A 17,662-nucleotide genomic window follows, 5' to 3' on the forward strand; every position below is an offset into this window, starting at 1 on the left:
GAGATGGAAGGCTTGATGACTCGGCTGGAGGAGGTCCCAAACCGAGTGCAGTCATGGAAGAAATCTGCGGCTCGCTGTGGTGCAGACGTTGTGTTGTCCCTGGTCCGAGTGCAGTTGAAAGCGTTGAAGGTCGCCAACACGAAGAAATTTCAATTCGAAGACTTCATGGAAACCTTCCTTGAGAGTGCCACCCGCATCGCCGACGGGATCGACCTGGACACATTCGCGGAGCCCTCCAGTCCTGGTGCCAATCCGGACGACGCTTAAGAAAACTTTTACCTCGGTATGCCGAGTGTTGGTTGTAAGAAACCTTGGCCACTTCTGTTGGCCGTCACATTCTTGGTTCGGTGCGGGTAAGCTTGATCGGCACCGAGTCAACTATCCTTAGGTGAACTTCGAATTTAAATCAAATATTTTGCTCTTTTGTTGCCAAAGAGTTGTTGACACCATTTTGGCTCGAGTTTTTGTTTGGCTTTTCTTGTTGAAGCCAATGGCAAACATGCGGAGCATGTAATTGTCAGTTTCCTTGACATCTGTGTGAGCCTCTCTGAGGGTCTGCCAAGTCGCCGAGTGGATCTGTAGGATACAGTCGAGGGTAATAAAGTACTTAGGCAATTCATGATCGCGGCTAAGTCTTCGAGTGCGACGGATATGCCGCACTCGGAGCGAGTTGTTACTCATGTAACTGTCAGTGGTCTTGACATCCACATGAGCCTCAATGAGGGTCTGCTGAATCGCCGAGTGGATATGTAGGATACACTCGGAGGTAATAGCGTACTTAGGCGATTCATGATCGTGGCTAAGTCTTCGAGTGCGACGATCATGCCGCACTCGAAGCGAGTTGTTACTCATGTAATTGTCTGTTGTCTTGACATCCACATGAGCCTCAGCGAGGGTCTGCTACTCATGTAGTTGTCAGTGGTCTTGACATACACATGAGCCTCAATGAGGGTCTGCTACTCATGTAATTGCCAGTGGTCTTGACATCCACATGAGTCTCAATGAGGGTCTGCTGAGTCCCCCAGTGTATCTGTAGGATACAGTCGCGGGAAGCTTTCCCATTTCAGCGATTCTTGATCGCAGTTAAGTCTTCGAGTGTGACGAGTAGTGCACGCTTGGAGAAAGTTATTACTTAGGCGATTCTTGATCGCAGCTAAGTCCCCGAGTGCGACGTTTAGTGCACACTTGGAGAAAGTTATTACTTAGGCGATTCTTGATCGCAGCTAAGTCCCCGAGTGCGACGTTTAGTGCACACTCGGAGAAAGTGAGTACTTAGGCGATTCTTGATCGCAGCTAAGTCCCCGAGTGCGACGTTAAGTGCACACTCGAAGAAAGTTAATACTTAGGCGATTCTGGATCGCAGCTAAGTCCCCGAGTGCGACGTTTAGTGCACACTCGGAGAAAGTTATTACTTAGGCGATTCTTGATCGCAGCTAAGTCCCCGAGTGCGACGTTTAGTGCACACTCGGAGAAAGTGAGTACTTAGGCGATTCTTGATCGCAGCTAAGTCCCCCGAGTGCGACATTAAGTGCACACTCGAAGAAAGTTAATACTTAGGCGATTCTGGATCACAGCTAAGTCCCCGAGTGCGACGTTTAGTGCACACTCGGAGAAAGTTATTACTTAGGCGATTCTTGATCGCAGCTAAGTCCCCGAGTGCGACGTTTAGTGCACACTCGGAGAAAGTGAGTACTTAGGCGATTGTTGATCGCAGCTAAGTCCCCGAGTGCGACGTTAAGTGCACACTCGAAGAAAGTTAATACTTAGGCGATTCTGGATCGCAGCTAAGTCCCCGAGTGCGACGTTTAGTGCACACTCGGAGAAAATTATTACTTAGGCGATTCTTGATCGCAGCAAAGTCCCCAAGTGCGACGTTTAGTGCACACTCGGAGAAAGTGAGTACTTAGGCGATTCTTGATCGCAGCTAAGTCCCCCGAGTGCGACTTTAAGTGCACACTCGAAGAAAGTTAATACTTAGGCGATTCTGGATCGCAGCTAAGTCCCCGAGTGCGACGTTTAGTGCACACTCGGAGAAAGTGAGTACTTAGGCGATTCTTGATCGCAGCTAAGTCCCCGATTGCGATGTTTAGTGCACACTCGGAGAAAGTTAGTACTTAGGCGATTCTGGATCGCAGCTAAGTTTTTTTTAAGACCGGAGTCTGCGACCGCGGAAGAATTTTGGATCTGCAAAAGCTCAATCTGCTTTATATAACTTCACCAATACTTGTTCTTTACATTGCTTCAGTCGACGGTCACGTGTAGAAGCACTTCAGGAGATCTCCGTTCCATGCTCGCGGCTCGTCTGTCTCCCTGTCGATGTTGTAGAGTCTGTATGCTCCGTTGTTCAGCACCTTGGAGATGATGAAGGGTCCTTCCCAGGCAGGAGCCAACTTGTGAGGTCTTTGCTGATCCACTCGGAGCACCAGGTCGCCTTCTTGGAACGTGCGACACCTGACGTGTCGTGCGTGAAAACGCCGTAGATCTTGTTGATAAATGGTTGAGCGAGTCAGTGCCATCTCGCACTCCTCCTCTAGAAGGTCCACTCCGTCTTGCCTTGCTTGTTCTGCTTCAGCTTCGGAGAAGAGTTCGACTCGTGGAGCATTGTGAAGCAAGTCACTCGGAAGGACTGCTTCTGCTCCGTAAACGAGGAAGAACGGTGATCGCCCTGTAGATCTGTTCGGGGTTGTGCGAAGACCCCAAAGCACTGAAGGTAGCTCGGTGACCCATGCGCCAGCGGCATGTCCCACCTCTCGCAGGAGTCGGGGCTTCAAACCTTGCAGAATAAGTCCATTCGCCCGATCTGCTTGTCCATTGGATTGAGGATGCGCCACGGATGCAAAATCCACTCGGATACCTTGGCTTGCACAGAAACCTTTGAATCTGTCCGAGTCAAAGTTTGTCCCGTTGTCCGTGATTATGCTGTGAGGTACACCGAATCTGGAGATGATGTCCCTGACAAACTTGATGGCTGTTAGGGCGTCGAGCTTCTTGATGGGCTTGGCTTCAATCCATTTTGTGAACTTGTCGACTACCACCAACAAATGTGTGTATCCTCCTTGGCCTCTCCTGAATGGACCGACTGTATCTAATCCCCATACTGCAAATGGCCACACAAGAGGGATTGTCTTCAACGCAGATGTTGGCTTGTGGGACTTGTTGGAGTAGAACTGACAGCCTTCACATCGGTCGACCATATCTTTACCATTTCGTTTGCCTGCAACCAGAAGAAACCAGCTCTGAATGCTTTGGCGACGATCGCTCTCGAAGAGGCGTGATGACCGTAGGTTCCCGAGTGAATATCTTCCAGGATTAACTGTCCCTCCTCTGGGGAGATACATCGTTGAAGAACGCCTGAAACGCTTTCCTTGTACAACTGGCCATCAATGACAGTGAACGACTTCGACCTGCGGACTATCTGCCTGGCCTGGACTTCGTCTTCTGGTAATTCCTGCCTCAGGATATATGCAATGATCGACACAGTCCAATCGGGGACGACAGCAAGAATCTCCATGATCAGATCAACCACAGCAGGTACGTCGACTTCAGTCGGATCTGTCGAACTCTTTGGTTGTACTGGTTCCTCTGTGAAAGGATCTTCTTTGACTGAGGGAAGCTGGAGGTGCTCGAGGCAGACGTCACTCGGGACTGGTTTCCGAGTGGATCCGAGTTTTGCCAACTCATCAGCTGCTTGGTTCTTCAATCGCGGAACATGGTGGAGTTCTAGACCTTCAAACTTCTTCTCGAGCTTCCTCACTGCATTGCAGTATGTGGTCATGGTGGGGTTCTTGACGTCCCACTCTTTCATCACTTGATTAACCACCAAATCCGAATCGCCATAGACCATCAGGCGACGGACGCTGAGTGCGATGGCCATACGCAGTCCATAAAGGAGAGCTTCATACTCTGCCTCATTGTTGGAGGAATCAAAGTGTATCTGCAGCACATATTTGAGTTTGTCGCCCTTTGGCGATACAATCACAACGCCAGCGCCTGAGCCATTCAACATCTTGGACCCATCGAAGAACACTGTCCAATGAGCCGAGTAGATGTGGGTCGTTTGCTGTTGTTCTACCCATTCTGCTATGAAGTCAGCCAGATCTTGAGACTTAATAGCTTTCTTGGCCTCGAACTTGATATCGCAGTACAACATCTCCATTGCCCACTTCGCCACTCGGCCTGATGCATCTCGATTGTGGAGGATTTCCGACAACGGAGCATCAGAAATGACAGACACATAGTGGTCTTGGAAATAATGGGCCACCTTCTTCGCAGTCATGTAAATCCCGTAGATAAGTTTTTGATAGTGGGGATACCTCTGCTTGGAAGGAGTCAGGACTTCGGAGACGTAATACACTCGCCGCTGAACTTTGTATGCTTTGCCTTCTTCTTCTCGTTCGACTGTAAGAACAATGCTGACGACTTGATTTGTAGCCGCGATATACAGAAGAAGGGGCTCTTTACTGAGCGAAGCAGTAAGAACCGGCTGGGTGGAAAGTAGGATTTTGAGGTCGTCGAATGCGACTTGGGCTTCATCTGTCCACTCGAAAGTATCTGATTTCTTCATGAGTCGGTACAGAGGAAGTGCTTTCTCGCCGAGTCGACTGATAAACCTGCTCAAAGCCGCTAGGCAACCTGTGAGCCGTTGAACATCGTGTATTCTAACCGGCCTCTCCATTCGGACGATGGTCCCGATCTTTTCGGGGTTGACATCGATCCCTCGTTCGGAAACGAAGAAACCGAGTAACTTTCCGTTGGGAACGTCGAATGAACACTTGGCGGGGTTGAGCTTGATATCGTACCTATGAAGGTTGGCGAATGTTTCTGCCAAGTCAGTCAACAGGTCGGAACCTTTGCTTGACTTGACTATGATATCATCCATATACGCCTCCACATTCCGACCGATCTGGTCGAGGAGGCATTTTTGGATCATGCGCATGAAGGTAGCTCCTGCATTCTTCAAACCGTATGGCATAGTGATGTAGCAGAAGCACCTGAATGGGGTGATGAAGGCTGTCTTTAATTCATCGGGGCCATACAGACGGATCTGATGATAGCCCGAGTAGGCATCAAGAAATGACAGACGCTCGCAACCCGCAGTCGAATCGACAATTTGATCGATGCGGGGGAGCGGAAAATGGTCTTTCGGGCAGACCTTATTGAGGTGTTTGAAGTCGATGCACATTCGGAGCGACTTGTCCTTCTTGGGAACCATGACAACATTGGCGAGCCACTCGGAGTGGTGAACCTCGCAAATGAAGTTGGCTGCCAAAAGCTTGGCTACCTCTTCTCCGATTGCCTTCCTCTTGTGCGCGGCGGACCGACGCAGGCGTTCTCGGACAGGCCGAGCGATGGGATCCACATGTAGTCGGTGCTCAGACAACTCCCTGGGTACACCTGACATGTCAGAGGGTTTCCATGCGAAGATGTCTCAGTTCTCACGGAGGAATTGGGTGAGCTCGGCTTCCTATTTAGGATCGAGGGTGGTGGAGATGTTCGTCGGGGCAGCAGTGTCGTCCGTCGGGTGGATGCAGACTCCGAAGCTGGCTTCTTCGAACGCATCAAGTCAGCGGGGTCGACTGTTTTCTTGTACTCATCAAGCTCGAGGACGGCCATCTGCTGGTCGACGATTCTTGATCCCTGCTGCAGACACTCTTCGGCTCGCTGCCGATTTCCTGTGATGGTGATCACACCCTTCAGGCCTGGCATCTTCAGCTTCAGGTATACGTAACATGGACGGGCCATGAAACGTGCATACGCTGGGCGGTCCAGAATTGCATGGTAAGCGCTCTCAAAGTCGACCACTTCGAACGTCAGCTTTTCCTTGCGGGAGTTCTTGTCGGAGCCGAAAACGACGTCCAACGCGATCTGGCCGAGTGACTTGGCCTTTCGTCCAGGGATGACTCCATGGAACTGCATGCTGCTCTCGCTGAGTTTGGACATCGGAATGCCCATCCCCTTGAGAGTGTCGGCGTACATGATGTTCAAGCCACTGCCGCCGTCCATGAGGACTTTGCGCAGTCGGACTCCCTCCACCACCGGGTCGACGACCAGAGCCTGTCTCCCTGGGGTGGGTACGTGTGCTGGATGATCCGACTGGTCAAAGGTGATCGCAGTCTGAGACCATTTGAGGAACTTGGGGTTGGTAGGGGTGGCCATGTTCACCTCCCTGTTCACCAGCTTCAGTCGACTCTTGCTCTCAACGTCAGCAAAAATCATCAGTGTTGCATGGACTTGAGGGAACGGATCCTCCTTCTCCTCCTCATCCTGTTCATGGTCCTTTTCACTCGGTTGCCCTTCTCTGAACCCCTGGATCAGGAGGCGACACTGTCGAGTGGTATGCTTCGCATATATGGGGTTGCCCTCTTCATCCATCTTCGTATGAACCGTACATGGCTGGTCCAGGATGGGGTTATTGAACTGCTTCTTCTTGGGGGTGAACTGAGCCTTCCCTTTGCCCTTGAACTTGGCATTGGTTACGGCTGCAGCTTCTGCGTGCGGAGTGGACGGAGCTTTCTGCTTCTGCTTCCGAGTGTTGCTCCCATCTCCATCGGCGACTGTTTTGTGCTTGCCGCTTCGGATGCGGTCCTCTTCTTCGCCATTTGCATAGCGTGTTGCTATCTTCATCATCTTGCTCATGGAGATGTCGCCTGTTCGGCCGAACTTCAGGTACAGATCCCTGTACCGCACGCCTGCCTTGAAGGCGCAGACTGCTTGATGCTCTGTGACGTTCTCCACCGTGTGGTAGAGAGTTGTCCAACGCTGAATGAAATCACGCAGGGGCTCATTCTGCTTCTGGACACAGTGCTGGAGCTCCACGAGGCCAGCAGGGTGCTTGCACGTCCCTTCGAAGGTCCTGATGAACACTCGGGCCAGATCTGCCCAGCTGTAGATGCTTGAGGAGGCCAACTAGTTCAGCCACGCTCGCGCCGAGCCGTCGAGCATCAAAGGGAGGTGCTTCATGGCGACATGGTCGTCTCCTCCTCTGATCTGGACTGCCACTCGGTAATCATCCAGCCACATTTCTGGCTTGGACTCTCCTGTAAACTTGCTAATTCCCGTCGCCAATCAGAAGTTGGGAGGGATGTCAGCCGAACGGATGGCTCGACTGAAACACTCGGGATCAGAAACGATGGTCCTTCTTCCACTCGGACGGTCAATATCGTAACCATCGTGGTGGGCTCGGCCCCTGTCGACCCTCCGCTGGGCGATATGCCCTCTCGCGTCGGGCCTTGGGTCGTAAGTGTCACTGACTGAACGCCGATCATCATGATGTCGGGGCCCGTAGGGCCCACCCCGCAGAGGGGTGCGTGAACGGCAACGATCTTCGGGATTTATGGAACGGCTGCCTCCCCTGTGTCGCTGACGAGAACTAGGGCTGTGAACTGACCGATGCGTATTCGCATGAACAGAACTATTGTGGATCCTGTTGTGCGACTGGGAGACAGCCGAATTTTGCTGCTGCGCCGTGTGCAACAGGGCGTGGATTTGCTCGATCCCCCTGCCAGCTTCTGAATCAGTCGGCTGAAGGGAATCGGCTATCTTGGCAGCAGCAGCCAAGTTGAGGAGGGGTGTGCGGAACAACTCCACGTTGCTCCACCGACTGTGCCGACTGGTAGAACGACGAGGCGGACGACGCGCGCCGGACGTTTCGCTGATCTCGTGCTCGTTCCGGCCAGCTTGACGGGGATCTTCATGGGAGTTGGCCATGTGTACTTCTGCTGCAGGCACGCGACCCGCGTACTCAGCAGGAAACTCAGTCGGAACCGAGTCCGAGCGCTGGGACGGCGGGGCAACCACAACCGACTCTAGAACCGCCACTTGTGCAGATGCGTTCTGGCGCGCCTGGACGTGTTGCACCCAACGCTGGAGCCGCGGACGGCGGGACTGCTTGTTGCGGCGCGTGACGGCGGTGTAGGTCGACACCGGAGCCGACTGCTGGAGAAGAAGAATGCCGCGGGCGCCGGCGCGGAAGTGCGTAGCCCCGCGGCGGGGAAGTGCCTCGACGTCGAGAGGGGCGTCCCGAAGCCATGCCGAATCGTCGACGATGAAGGAGAGAGCGCCGAAGAAGATCTCGTGACCCATGCTTGAATCTCCACCGGACGACATGACGAAGTGATGTAGTCGCAAACTCGTCGGAAGTCGCTTAGACGCCTGCCCCACGGTGGGCGCCAACTGTCGTGGGTATAAGCCTGACAGTAGATGTGTAGGGTACGAATGGGATGGGCAGAGCCTTAGCTACGGCGAGGTTGTATGAGTTCAGGCCCCTCTGCGGTGGAGGTAATAGCCCTACGTCTCAGTGCTCAGGGAGCTTGTTGTCGAGTGGAATATAGAATACAGTGAATTGCTAACCCCTGCACCAGTGGGGGAGGGTGGCTTATATAGAGTGCGCTGCCCTCCACAACGGTCCGGTGTATAGGGGTGGAGTAGTGGCGATTAAATGCTTACGTTACAGGTAACGTACGTCTTAAATGCTAATAAAGGCACATGGAAACGTATGACCGTTTCCCTCCAGGGGGGTTACGATGCACAGAGTGGAATCCAGTCGGTTAGTTTGAGTCGCTCCGAATGCTAGTCTCCGACTGGATGGTCGAGTACCTGTTACCGACTGGATGATGGGAACTCCTTAGTTCAGTCGGAACTGACTAAGGGCCTTGTCCCTTATGAGGGGTAGTCCTTGGGTAGGACCTACAGGGCAGGCATATGACCCTACCCTAGGACTATAACCCCATCATGAGGTGTTCGATGAAATGCCCGAGCCAAACTTAAGCTTTCTCCTCTCCAAGATCGACATCTCCAAGCTCCATTTTCCTCAAGATTTGTCTAGGTTTGACGGTGCACGAACTACACAAGTGTTCTAAAGGTTAGCTACTTCGTCATTTCATCTCTAACTGCTAGTTTAGCTCATTTCAAATGCTCGAGAAATAGACTGGTTTGTGGGTTTTAGTGTAGGAGTGTATGTGGGAGTTCTTTTGATTTACATGCAAAATTTGAGCTGAAATTAACTTCTTAGAGTCTGCACATGTGTAGGGTGCCGTCCCGTGCCCGTCCTCATAATTGTCGATCGCCCGCGCCGATCTCGTCGCCAGCACCACGTGGTGAGCCTCTTGTTCTTATCTTCTTTCTAAACGAAAAAAATCTTACTTGTATGATTTAGATAAATACTTGTATAAATTCTTACTTTTATTATTTTTTGTTATTATATAGTGCGATGGTTTTGGTATCCGCCTCCGCGGCCCTCTTTCTATCTATGATTTGGATGTGGTATATATTATCTTTTATAAATATTTTTTTTATTTAGTGTTTATGACAATTATGACGACCAACGTGACATAGATGTTCTAATCTAGGAGATATGTGAACCGGAAATTCCAACCGACGTAGAAATTCTTGTCGAGAAGTTAAATTTGATTGAAAAATAAAACAATTACTTGAAGAAAAAATTGAAAATAATTAAGGAGAAGAATATGGAACTAGAGTTGCATGTTGCCGATGTCGTCGATGATCACAAGATGAAGATGGATGCAATGCGGTTGAAGATGGATGTAATGCGCTGGATGCAATGCGCTTGAAGATTGGGAATATTAAAAAATATGCCATTGATAAAGAGGCTTGGTATCATTATGTTGTTGGGTCAATTTTTACCTTAGTTACGATTTTCATTGCATTTGTTGTTGCATTTAAATGTTTTACATAGTTATATGTTATTTTATGAGAGAACTTTATGTATTTATTTTTACAATAATAACATTTGATCCCATATTTCATTAATGACAAAAGTCTCGCACTGGATCCCCGAGAGACAGAAAATAACTTGGTATAAGGTTTAAGGTTTTCCGCTACCAAAAGGAAAATACTATTTCCTTACAACTTCAAGGGAGTGTTACTACACGCATTCTATTTTCGCTTACTCGATGTTATTAAGTGTATAATTGACTCACTATGCGTGCACATGTTCCACTTTATTCTGTTAATCATTGTACCTGATGAGGGACTAGTAAAAGTCACGGACCCGAAACACACATCCCTCGCTGATTGGGCGAACATGCAGAAATGCCTTCACAGGTAATTTGAATCATTATGGCACTATATTGACAATTTTTCGTTCATGTCTTGATAGCAAGTAATTAATATAGAACTCCTTTATTCATTTCTTTTTTTGACGGGGCTTGAAAACGGTTCACCGTCAAGTGTCGTGGTGTTTGGAAGCCAAAGCTTACATTTAGACAAATGGATGTAAGTAACTACTAGCTAGATCCGCGCATTTCTTTATTCTAGTTTCAATACGATTATCATTCTTGATTATGTTTTTGATTGAACTCTGTTCTCGTAAAGTGCTTGAGGCAGGAACATGGAAACAATTTATGTGGATACTATGTTTGCGAGTTCATTCGCCAGACGATCCATGAAACTGGCAAAAACCGAGACATAAAAAAAAATTGAAGTACGATAAACAGTACTCACAACTTTATTTTATTACCGTCAATTGTGTTGGGCTTCACTGATATATATTGACCCTTTTTTAAATTAGATCGAACGGTTGCAGGACGGTCTTCTACCACAAGAACACGTACGAGCAATTCAAGAGGAAACTGCCGGATTCTTAGATGCAGAGGTCCTAGATGTTAAAGTGTAAAAAAAATGCATATGTGTATGTAACTCGTTTCTATATTTTGTAATATGTTTGACAAAGCACGACAGATGAAATGTTGTAATATATTCATGACGATGATGTGTAATATAGTTGTTCCCTTATTGCTGTGTATTTACCATCTAATTTAGTGCAAAACAAGAATTAAAAAATGCCCAAAATAAATAAATGGGAAAAGAGGGAACAACAAAATAGCTCCATCTAATTTAATGCAAAACCCTAAACAATAAAAAATATTAAAAAAAGACAGCGAAGCAATAGACCCGGTTCGTAAAAAATCCCGGCACTAATACTTCTCCCCTCGCCCCAGCCCCGTCACTTGAAGGACCATTAGCCCCGGTTCGGAGCCGAACCGGCGCTAGCATTAGTTCCCTCCCGGTTAGTGAACGGGAGACGAGTGCTAGCTCGAGGAACGCATCTCGGTGCTCCTCTGCAGAAGTCGTGCCTGATGTCTCTGTTGTGGAATAACGATCTTCGTGTCCGTGTCGAAATGGGTAGGCCGGAGTTTCGTACGTCCGCGAGACGACCCAAACAGACATATTTCGTGTTCGTTGGGGTCTTTCGGTTGGAATTGCGTTTACGTTTGCGTCGTTCCAAATTGTCTGTGCAGTGCAGAAGTCACAGTGTTTTCGTGAGCTCCGTAATTCATGCTGTACGAGTGTATATCATGGTTATGCAGGCGCAACGACTGGTGTGCCACAATCCACATGAACCGCGCCGCACGCCGCACGTACGCCTTCCTGCCTTGGCCGCGCGTATATATAGCCTGATCACCACACAAGTTTAGACGGGCTACTCATTAATTGACTCCGTGGCATTGGCATCCGCAGGCTCATCGATCGCTCCGATCACTGCCGGCCGGCTCGCACCGCGTACCCGTGGCGCTCGCCATGCAAGCCCTCGGGCACCCCACCTCTGCGTCGGAACTGAGGGCGCTCGCCTGGACGACGGTCCTTGTTCCGATGTGCGCGGTGTACGCGCGGTCCGCCAGCCGCCGCCTCCGTCCGGGCTGGCCCCGCCTCGCCGCACTCCTGCCGACGTTCCCCGTCTTCATCTACCTGCCGTGCATGTTCAACTCCCTCCACCTCCGCCTCTTCTCAACCTTCTTCCACACCTGGCTCGCCGCCAACAAGCTCGTCCTCCTCGCGTTCGACCTCGGCCCGCTCCACCCATCCCTCCCGCTCCTCCCGTTCATCCTCTGCGCCGGCCTCCCCATCAAGCTCCGCGCCGGTCCGCAGCCTACCGAGCAGTCTGCGCCGCCAGGACCGCCCGTCGCCGATTTCCTTGTCCCCTGCGGTCGCAGCGTTCTCTTCCTCACCGGCCTCGCGCTGCTCTTCCCACACACTGGTTCGCTCCCTCTCTACGTCGTCCACTACCTCTACTGCGCACAAATCTTCCTCACGCTCGATCTCGTCTTCTCTTCTGTCGGCCTCGTCGCCGCTGCCGTGCTGGGCTCGGCCATGGAGAGGCAGTTCAGAGCGCCGCTCGTCGTCGCGTCGGTTAACGACTTCTGGGGCCGGCAGTGGAACCTGATGGCGGTGGACCTGCTCCGAGCGTCGGCGTACAAGCCGGTGGGAGCACGGTGGGGCCGGGACGCTGGCGTGTTTGCCGCGTTCCTCATGTCGGGCGTCCTGCACGAGCTGCTCTACTGGTACATGACGCTGGAGCCGCCCACGGGCGAGATGCTGCTCTTCTTCACGCTCCAGGCCGTGTTCCACGTCGCCGAGCGGTGGGCGAGGGTGGCCGGCCTGTGGCGACCGCCCAAGGCGGTGGCGTACCTTGTTGGCACCACCCTTATGGTCGTCACCATATCGGAGCTCTTCTTCGGGCCGTTCATCAGAGCCGGCATAGACGTGCGTATGATTCAGGAGGCTGCCGAGGCGGTGGAGTTGGTTAGAGGCGTCGCTAAGCGTCTCATCGTCCGTCTATTTGGGGCTGGTTCAAATTAGGGGTAAAAGAGTGGGGGATAATAACATTCAGCTGTCACGATAATTAGCTCCATATATGTAGTCTCTCGGGCTTTTCTTACGAATAATGCTACATCTACAAAGGCTTACTTAAAGATTTTACATACAGACTGATGTGTAGGATTATAATTGGTCATTGGGGGATGAGGGCCCCATCCTCATTAAAAATCAGGGACGAAAAAAAGAATTAGTTTTAAAGGTTAAGTAAACCTTTGTAAGTTTTTGTAGGTGTAGCATTATTGTTTTCTTACTGTTAAGATTAATTAACATTGTAATTAAGGGATTAATCGCTGCTTGTAATAACAGTTGGCAATTGTTTTCTGCAATGGTGGCTGCTATACATCATCCGGCTGATTTCTTAGGAAAATCAGTCCGGGTGCATCGTTGGATTCATTTCCAAACAACGGTTTGGATCAGGCCAAACGCAAGCAACACGTGCATGCTCAGCTTAAAAAAAAAGCACATTCTCGCAGCAGAAGCCACACCTTCCCTCACCGGCGATGAAGCTACATTGCAGCGCTAGTTGCCGTCGATGGTGCCGGCGATGCTCACTCCGGTTGCATCGTGCCTCAGGACCGTCGATGAAGCAACATTGCAGTCGTCGGTGAAGCTCCATTGCAGTACCGCCCATTGCATCACAGCTTAGCGCTCGCCGGTGAAGCTTCATTGCTCCGTCGCCGGCGCCGATGGTGCTACACTGCAGCACGTACCCCGCTGCATCGTGGCTCAGGGCCACCGGTGAAGCCCCATTGCAACACCGCTCGCGTAGCTCTGGGCTCGCCGGCGAAGCCTAATTGCAGCTTCGCATGCTCTTCGCAACTCCGGGCGCCATGCTTGAAAGCTCCACTGCAGTCATCCTTGAAGCTCCATTTGCAACCGCCGGTGAAGTTTCTTTGCAGAGCACCCAGCTCCGGGCCTCCGCGCGAGCCCTGCATCGGCGCACCAAAAGTCGCCGACGAGGATGATGTGATGCAGCACGCGGCGGCCATGGCGGAAGCTGCGATGCCGCTGGCAGCAACGATGGCACAAGCTGTTTCACGGGAGCTGCAGTGGAGCAGCGGTGCAGCGATGCGAGGCAGTGTCTGTTTGTAGTAGCGGTGTAGGCGTGGCGTGTAGGAGCAATCGTTGAAGCAACGCGAACTATGGCGGCTCCGACAAGGGGTGATTGCGCTGTCAGGATTGCGATGTGCCGCTGGAAGAAGAAAAAGGAGGAGATGAACGAGTGGCACAACGCTTTTGGAGGAAAAAGCTAAGGGAAGGAAAGGATAAGAGCAAGTATAATAAGGCTGATTCAGCCGGCTATAGTCCTTGCCACGTCATCGAAATCCTAGTTTGAAGAGAGAGAAACGAGGAGAGAGGGCGAAGCCAGCGCTAGATCTGTCGCCCGGCTCTAGCGCAGACTACGATGGATAGGAGCCCGTTTGCAGCCCGTGTGCCGGCGATAGGCCGACGCTTCGTTCTTCCTCTCGATCCCGTGCGCCCCCGCCCTCCGTGCTAAATCTTTCACGCCAAATCGAGATCTCCGCGCCAAATCGAGTCCGCCCTCCCCTGAAATTGAGCCGTCCGCGCCAATCCCTCACCAACACCACCGAAATCGCCCCAAAATCGGAAAACCCTAGACGCCAAGCACGCAGCCGGCGCCACCCGTGAGATGGTCGGCCAATCGAAGAGGACAAGTGCACCGGCTCCTCTGGAGCTTCCATGGCCAACGGCTCAGTTCGTCCCGCCACCAACCGCTATGCCCGTCCCTCCGCCGGCCGTACTATCAATGTCCGGACCCGGCGCCTGGCTACCACCACGGCCACCACAGTCCATGGCGGCCTCCTCCCCACTGCGTTGGCTCCCCGATGTACATCAGCCAGGTGCGGGCAGTTCATCAGCGCAAGGCCCCTCGTGGACACCGCCCGCTGGAATTGGAGGCTCATCACCCACGGCTAAGAATCTTGAGGACCACGATCTGCAAGCATGGTACGTGATTTTGGCTCCAATCTTTTCTGCTAGCTTACTGCATCTAGCACGCATGAATAGTATTGGTATTGTTGTAATCTCTGTAGCTTTGTAATCTTGAGGACCATGAAAGTAATCTCTGTAGCTTTGTAATCTTGAGGACCATGAAAGTAATCTATGTAGGTTGTAATCTTGAGGACCATGAAAGTAATCTCTGTAGCTTTGTACTGTTGATTGTTTTGTAGTATTGATTCGGACAACGATGCCTTTATTGTACAGGATAATTCTTCTGGTCTTGCAAATTACCTACAGTAGCGAGTAAAATAGATGAGAAGAAGCTAATTTTTTGATCATCTGTTGCTTGAGCAGGGGATTAGATTCTCACCCACCAGGTGGTTTCCTAAGTTACTTTAAGAACACATCAAGCCACGCGCAAGGGACTTCATCGCAACCAATCAATGTTGGTGATGTCACAAATGGTGATGATTGTGCAAGGACTGAAAAACGCTTGACATGGATAGAACAGGAAGATTGTAGATTGGTATGTTTTTTCTTTGCGTGTTGGTTCCATGAATGTGTTACATTACTAGCAAAACAATAAACTCTTCTAATAATATTGTAGGTCAGTGCTTGGTTGAATAATTCAAACGACCCAATACAGTCAAATTTTAGGAAGAATGACCAATATTGGAAAGAAGTTGCTGCTGTCTACAATAGCACCACCCCAAAAAACAGGGCAAGAGAAGTCAAGCAAGTGAAGGACCGCTTTGCAAAAATTAAGAAAAAGGTTGCATGGTTTTGTGCTAGCTGAAAGGATCAAGATTGTATAATTGATCTTGACGATGAGCTTAGCAAGCTTGTTGATGTTCAGAATGCAGCAAACGAAGGCCGTAAGGAGATGTTAGAGACACAAAGGCGTGTGTCCAGTGAGAATCTTGAAGCTAAGAAGCTTGCTTGTCTTGCAGCAAAAGATCACAAGGAGTCAGTGATGCTGGAAACATATCGATCGTTGATGATGCAAGATATAACTAGGATGCCTGAAGATGTGAGAGCTGAGCATGTGTTGGCATTGAAGTGTTTAAGGGAGAGCATATTTTGCAAAAGTAACTAAGGTATGACCTACTGCCAACTACACTTATTTGCAACGTATTCCAGATAACCATGCATAGAAGTCAATAGTCCAAATACACTTAATTACCATGCAGTTCGGATAACCATGCATAGAGGGCAAAATATCATGTAGTCAAAGTCCAATTACTACAAATGCAGTGCAGATAACAATGCAACAATAATTACAAACCTAATGAGAGCATGGCAGATCTATATAATGCTCCATCTCATCCTTAGAATCTTCCACCCAAACCTATCTTTCTCATCTACCTCCCATCTCTCCACCCAGCCATTTCCCTCACCAACCATGTCGGATTCATCTCCATACTCAGATGATTCTGATGAACTAGCCCCATCAAAACTCATGAAAGTGTATATTGCTGAGCAGACCGTCCTAGACTCCTTTGCTAATAGGCTCACACTGAAAATCAAGGATAAGCTCACAGCTGGCTTATCTCATCGACGATGTGGTCCAAGGAAGACAATTCGGAGGGATCATGGAGGTGCTCATCAACGTTTGGTGGAGGATTACTTCGCTGAAGAACCACTCTACCCCGAGAGTATGTTTCGTACAAGATTTCGTATGAATAAAGACCTCTTCCTCCGCATTGTGAATGCCCTTGGTCAGTGGTCTCCCTATTTCACTTATAGGGCAGATTGTAGTGGTAGAATAGGGCTCTCACCATTGCAAAAGTGTACATCAGCTATGTGCATGCTAGCTTATGGCACCCATGCAGATGCCCTGGATGAGTACTTGAAGATTGGGAAGTGCACTGCATTAGAGTGCTTGGACAAGTTTGCGCATGGGGTGATCGAGGTGTTTAGTGGGGAGTACTTGCGACGCCCCACACAAGAGGATGTCGAGCGTTTGCTTCAGGTTAATGAAGCTCGTGGTTTTCCTGGAATGCTAGGTAGTATTGATTGCATGCACTGGCGATGGGAGAAGTGTCCTTTAGCATGGAGGGGGCAATTTACCCGTGGTGATTACGGAGTGCCAACAATGGTCCTAGAAGCTGTTGCTTCCCAGGACCTTCATATCTGGCATGCTTTTTTTGGAATTGCTGGGTCAAACAATGACCTTAATGTGCTCAACCAATCCCCACTATTTTTTGATGCATTGAAAGGAGAAGCCCCTCAAGTTCAATTTTCAGTCAATGGAAATGAGTATAGCACTGGTTACTACCTTGCTGATGGTATATACCCAGAATGGGCAGCTTTCGTGAAGACTATACCACTTCCCCAAACAGAGAAGCATAAGTTGTTTGCCAAGTACCAAGAAGGGGCAAGGAAGGATGTTGAGCGTGCTTTCGGGGTATTGCAGTCACGTTTTATCATTGTTCGCCGGCCTGCACGACTATGGCAAAGAAAGAGTGTTGGAAGAATCATGCTAGCTTGTGTGATTCTCCATAATATGATAGTTGAAGATGAGAAAGAGCATGCCACCTTTCATATTGACTTGAATGTGAATCCAGGAGCTTCATTTGCTCTACCTCCTGAAGTGAATGTTGGTGGTAATCTCTGTTTCGCCGACGTGATGCGTAGAAAAGCTACTATTCGTGCTCGTCCACAACATACACAGCTTAAAAATGATTTGATCGAACATATTTGGCATAGATCTGGAAATAGCCATCTTAACTAACCATGGTGGGATACGATATCAACATGTTCATATTCCTTTTTTTCCTGTAACATTGAGGATCAACCTAGCTGACATGCATCTGCATTTCAGGACTGAGCTATGATGTGGTGATTCTATAATCTTCAAGCTTTATCTTCAATTCAAGTGAGTATTGCAGCATATGCATGTTCTGCTATAAAATGTTACTATTTATCCGATCGTTCTTCCAACTGAACTTCAAATACTAATTTGCTAGCTGAACTTTAGATTCTAATTTGCTATCTTCATATACTATTATTGCACATGTTGTAAATTTTCATTGACAAATTATTTACCCCGTATCTTTGTTTATTTTCACATATAGTGACCGAA

At 49.7% G+C, this 17,662-nt stretch overlaps 2 protein-coding genes across 2 annotated transcripts; both read left to right on the forward strand.

The window, feature by feature from the left end:
• The first annotated feature begins 11,443 nt into the window (after positions 1-11,443).
• On the forward strand, positions 11,444-12,915 carry LOC123440043 (probable long-chain-alcohol O-fatty-acyltransferase 1). Its single transcript, XM_045116638.1, has one exon. It carries the CDS (start codon positions 11,539-11,541, stop codon positions 12,595-12,597), a length of 1,059 nt encoding a protein of 352 aa, XP_044972573.1. The 5' UTR covers positions 11,444-11,538; the 3' UTR covers positions 12,598-12,915.
• Positions 12,916-16,186: 3,271 nt separating this feature from the next.
• LOC123441795 lies at positions 16,187-17,311 on the forward strand. The gene has a single exon (XM_045118024.1). It carries the CDS (start codon positions 16,235-16,237, stop codon positions 17,309-17,311), a length of 1,077 nt encoding a protein of 358 aa, XP_044973959.1. The 5' UTR covers positions 16,187-16,234.
• The last annotated feature ends 351 nt before the right edge of the window (positions 17,312-17,662 follow it).

This window comes from Hordeum vulgare, chromosome 3H (assembly GCF_904849725.1).
Source record: "Hordeum vulgare subsp. vulgare chromosome 3H, MorexV3_pseudomolecules_assembly, whole genome shotgun sequence".
Lineage (NCBI taxonomy): Eukaryota > Viridiplantae > Streptophyta > Magnoliopsida > Poales > Poaceae > Hordeum > Hordeum vulgare.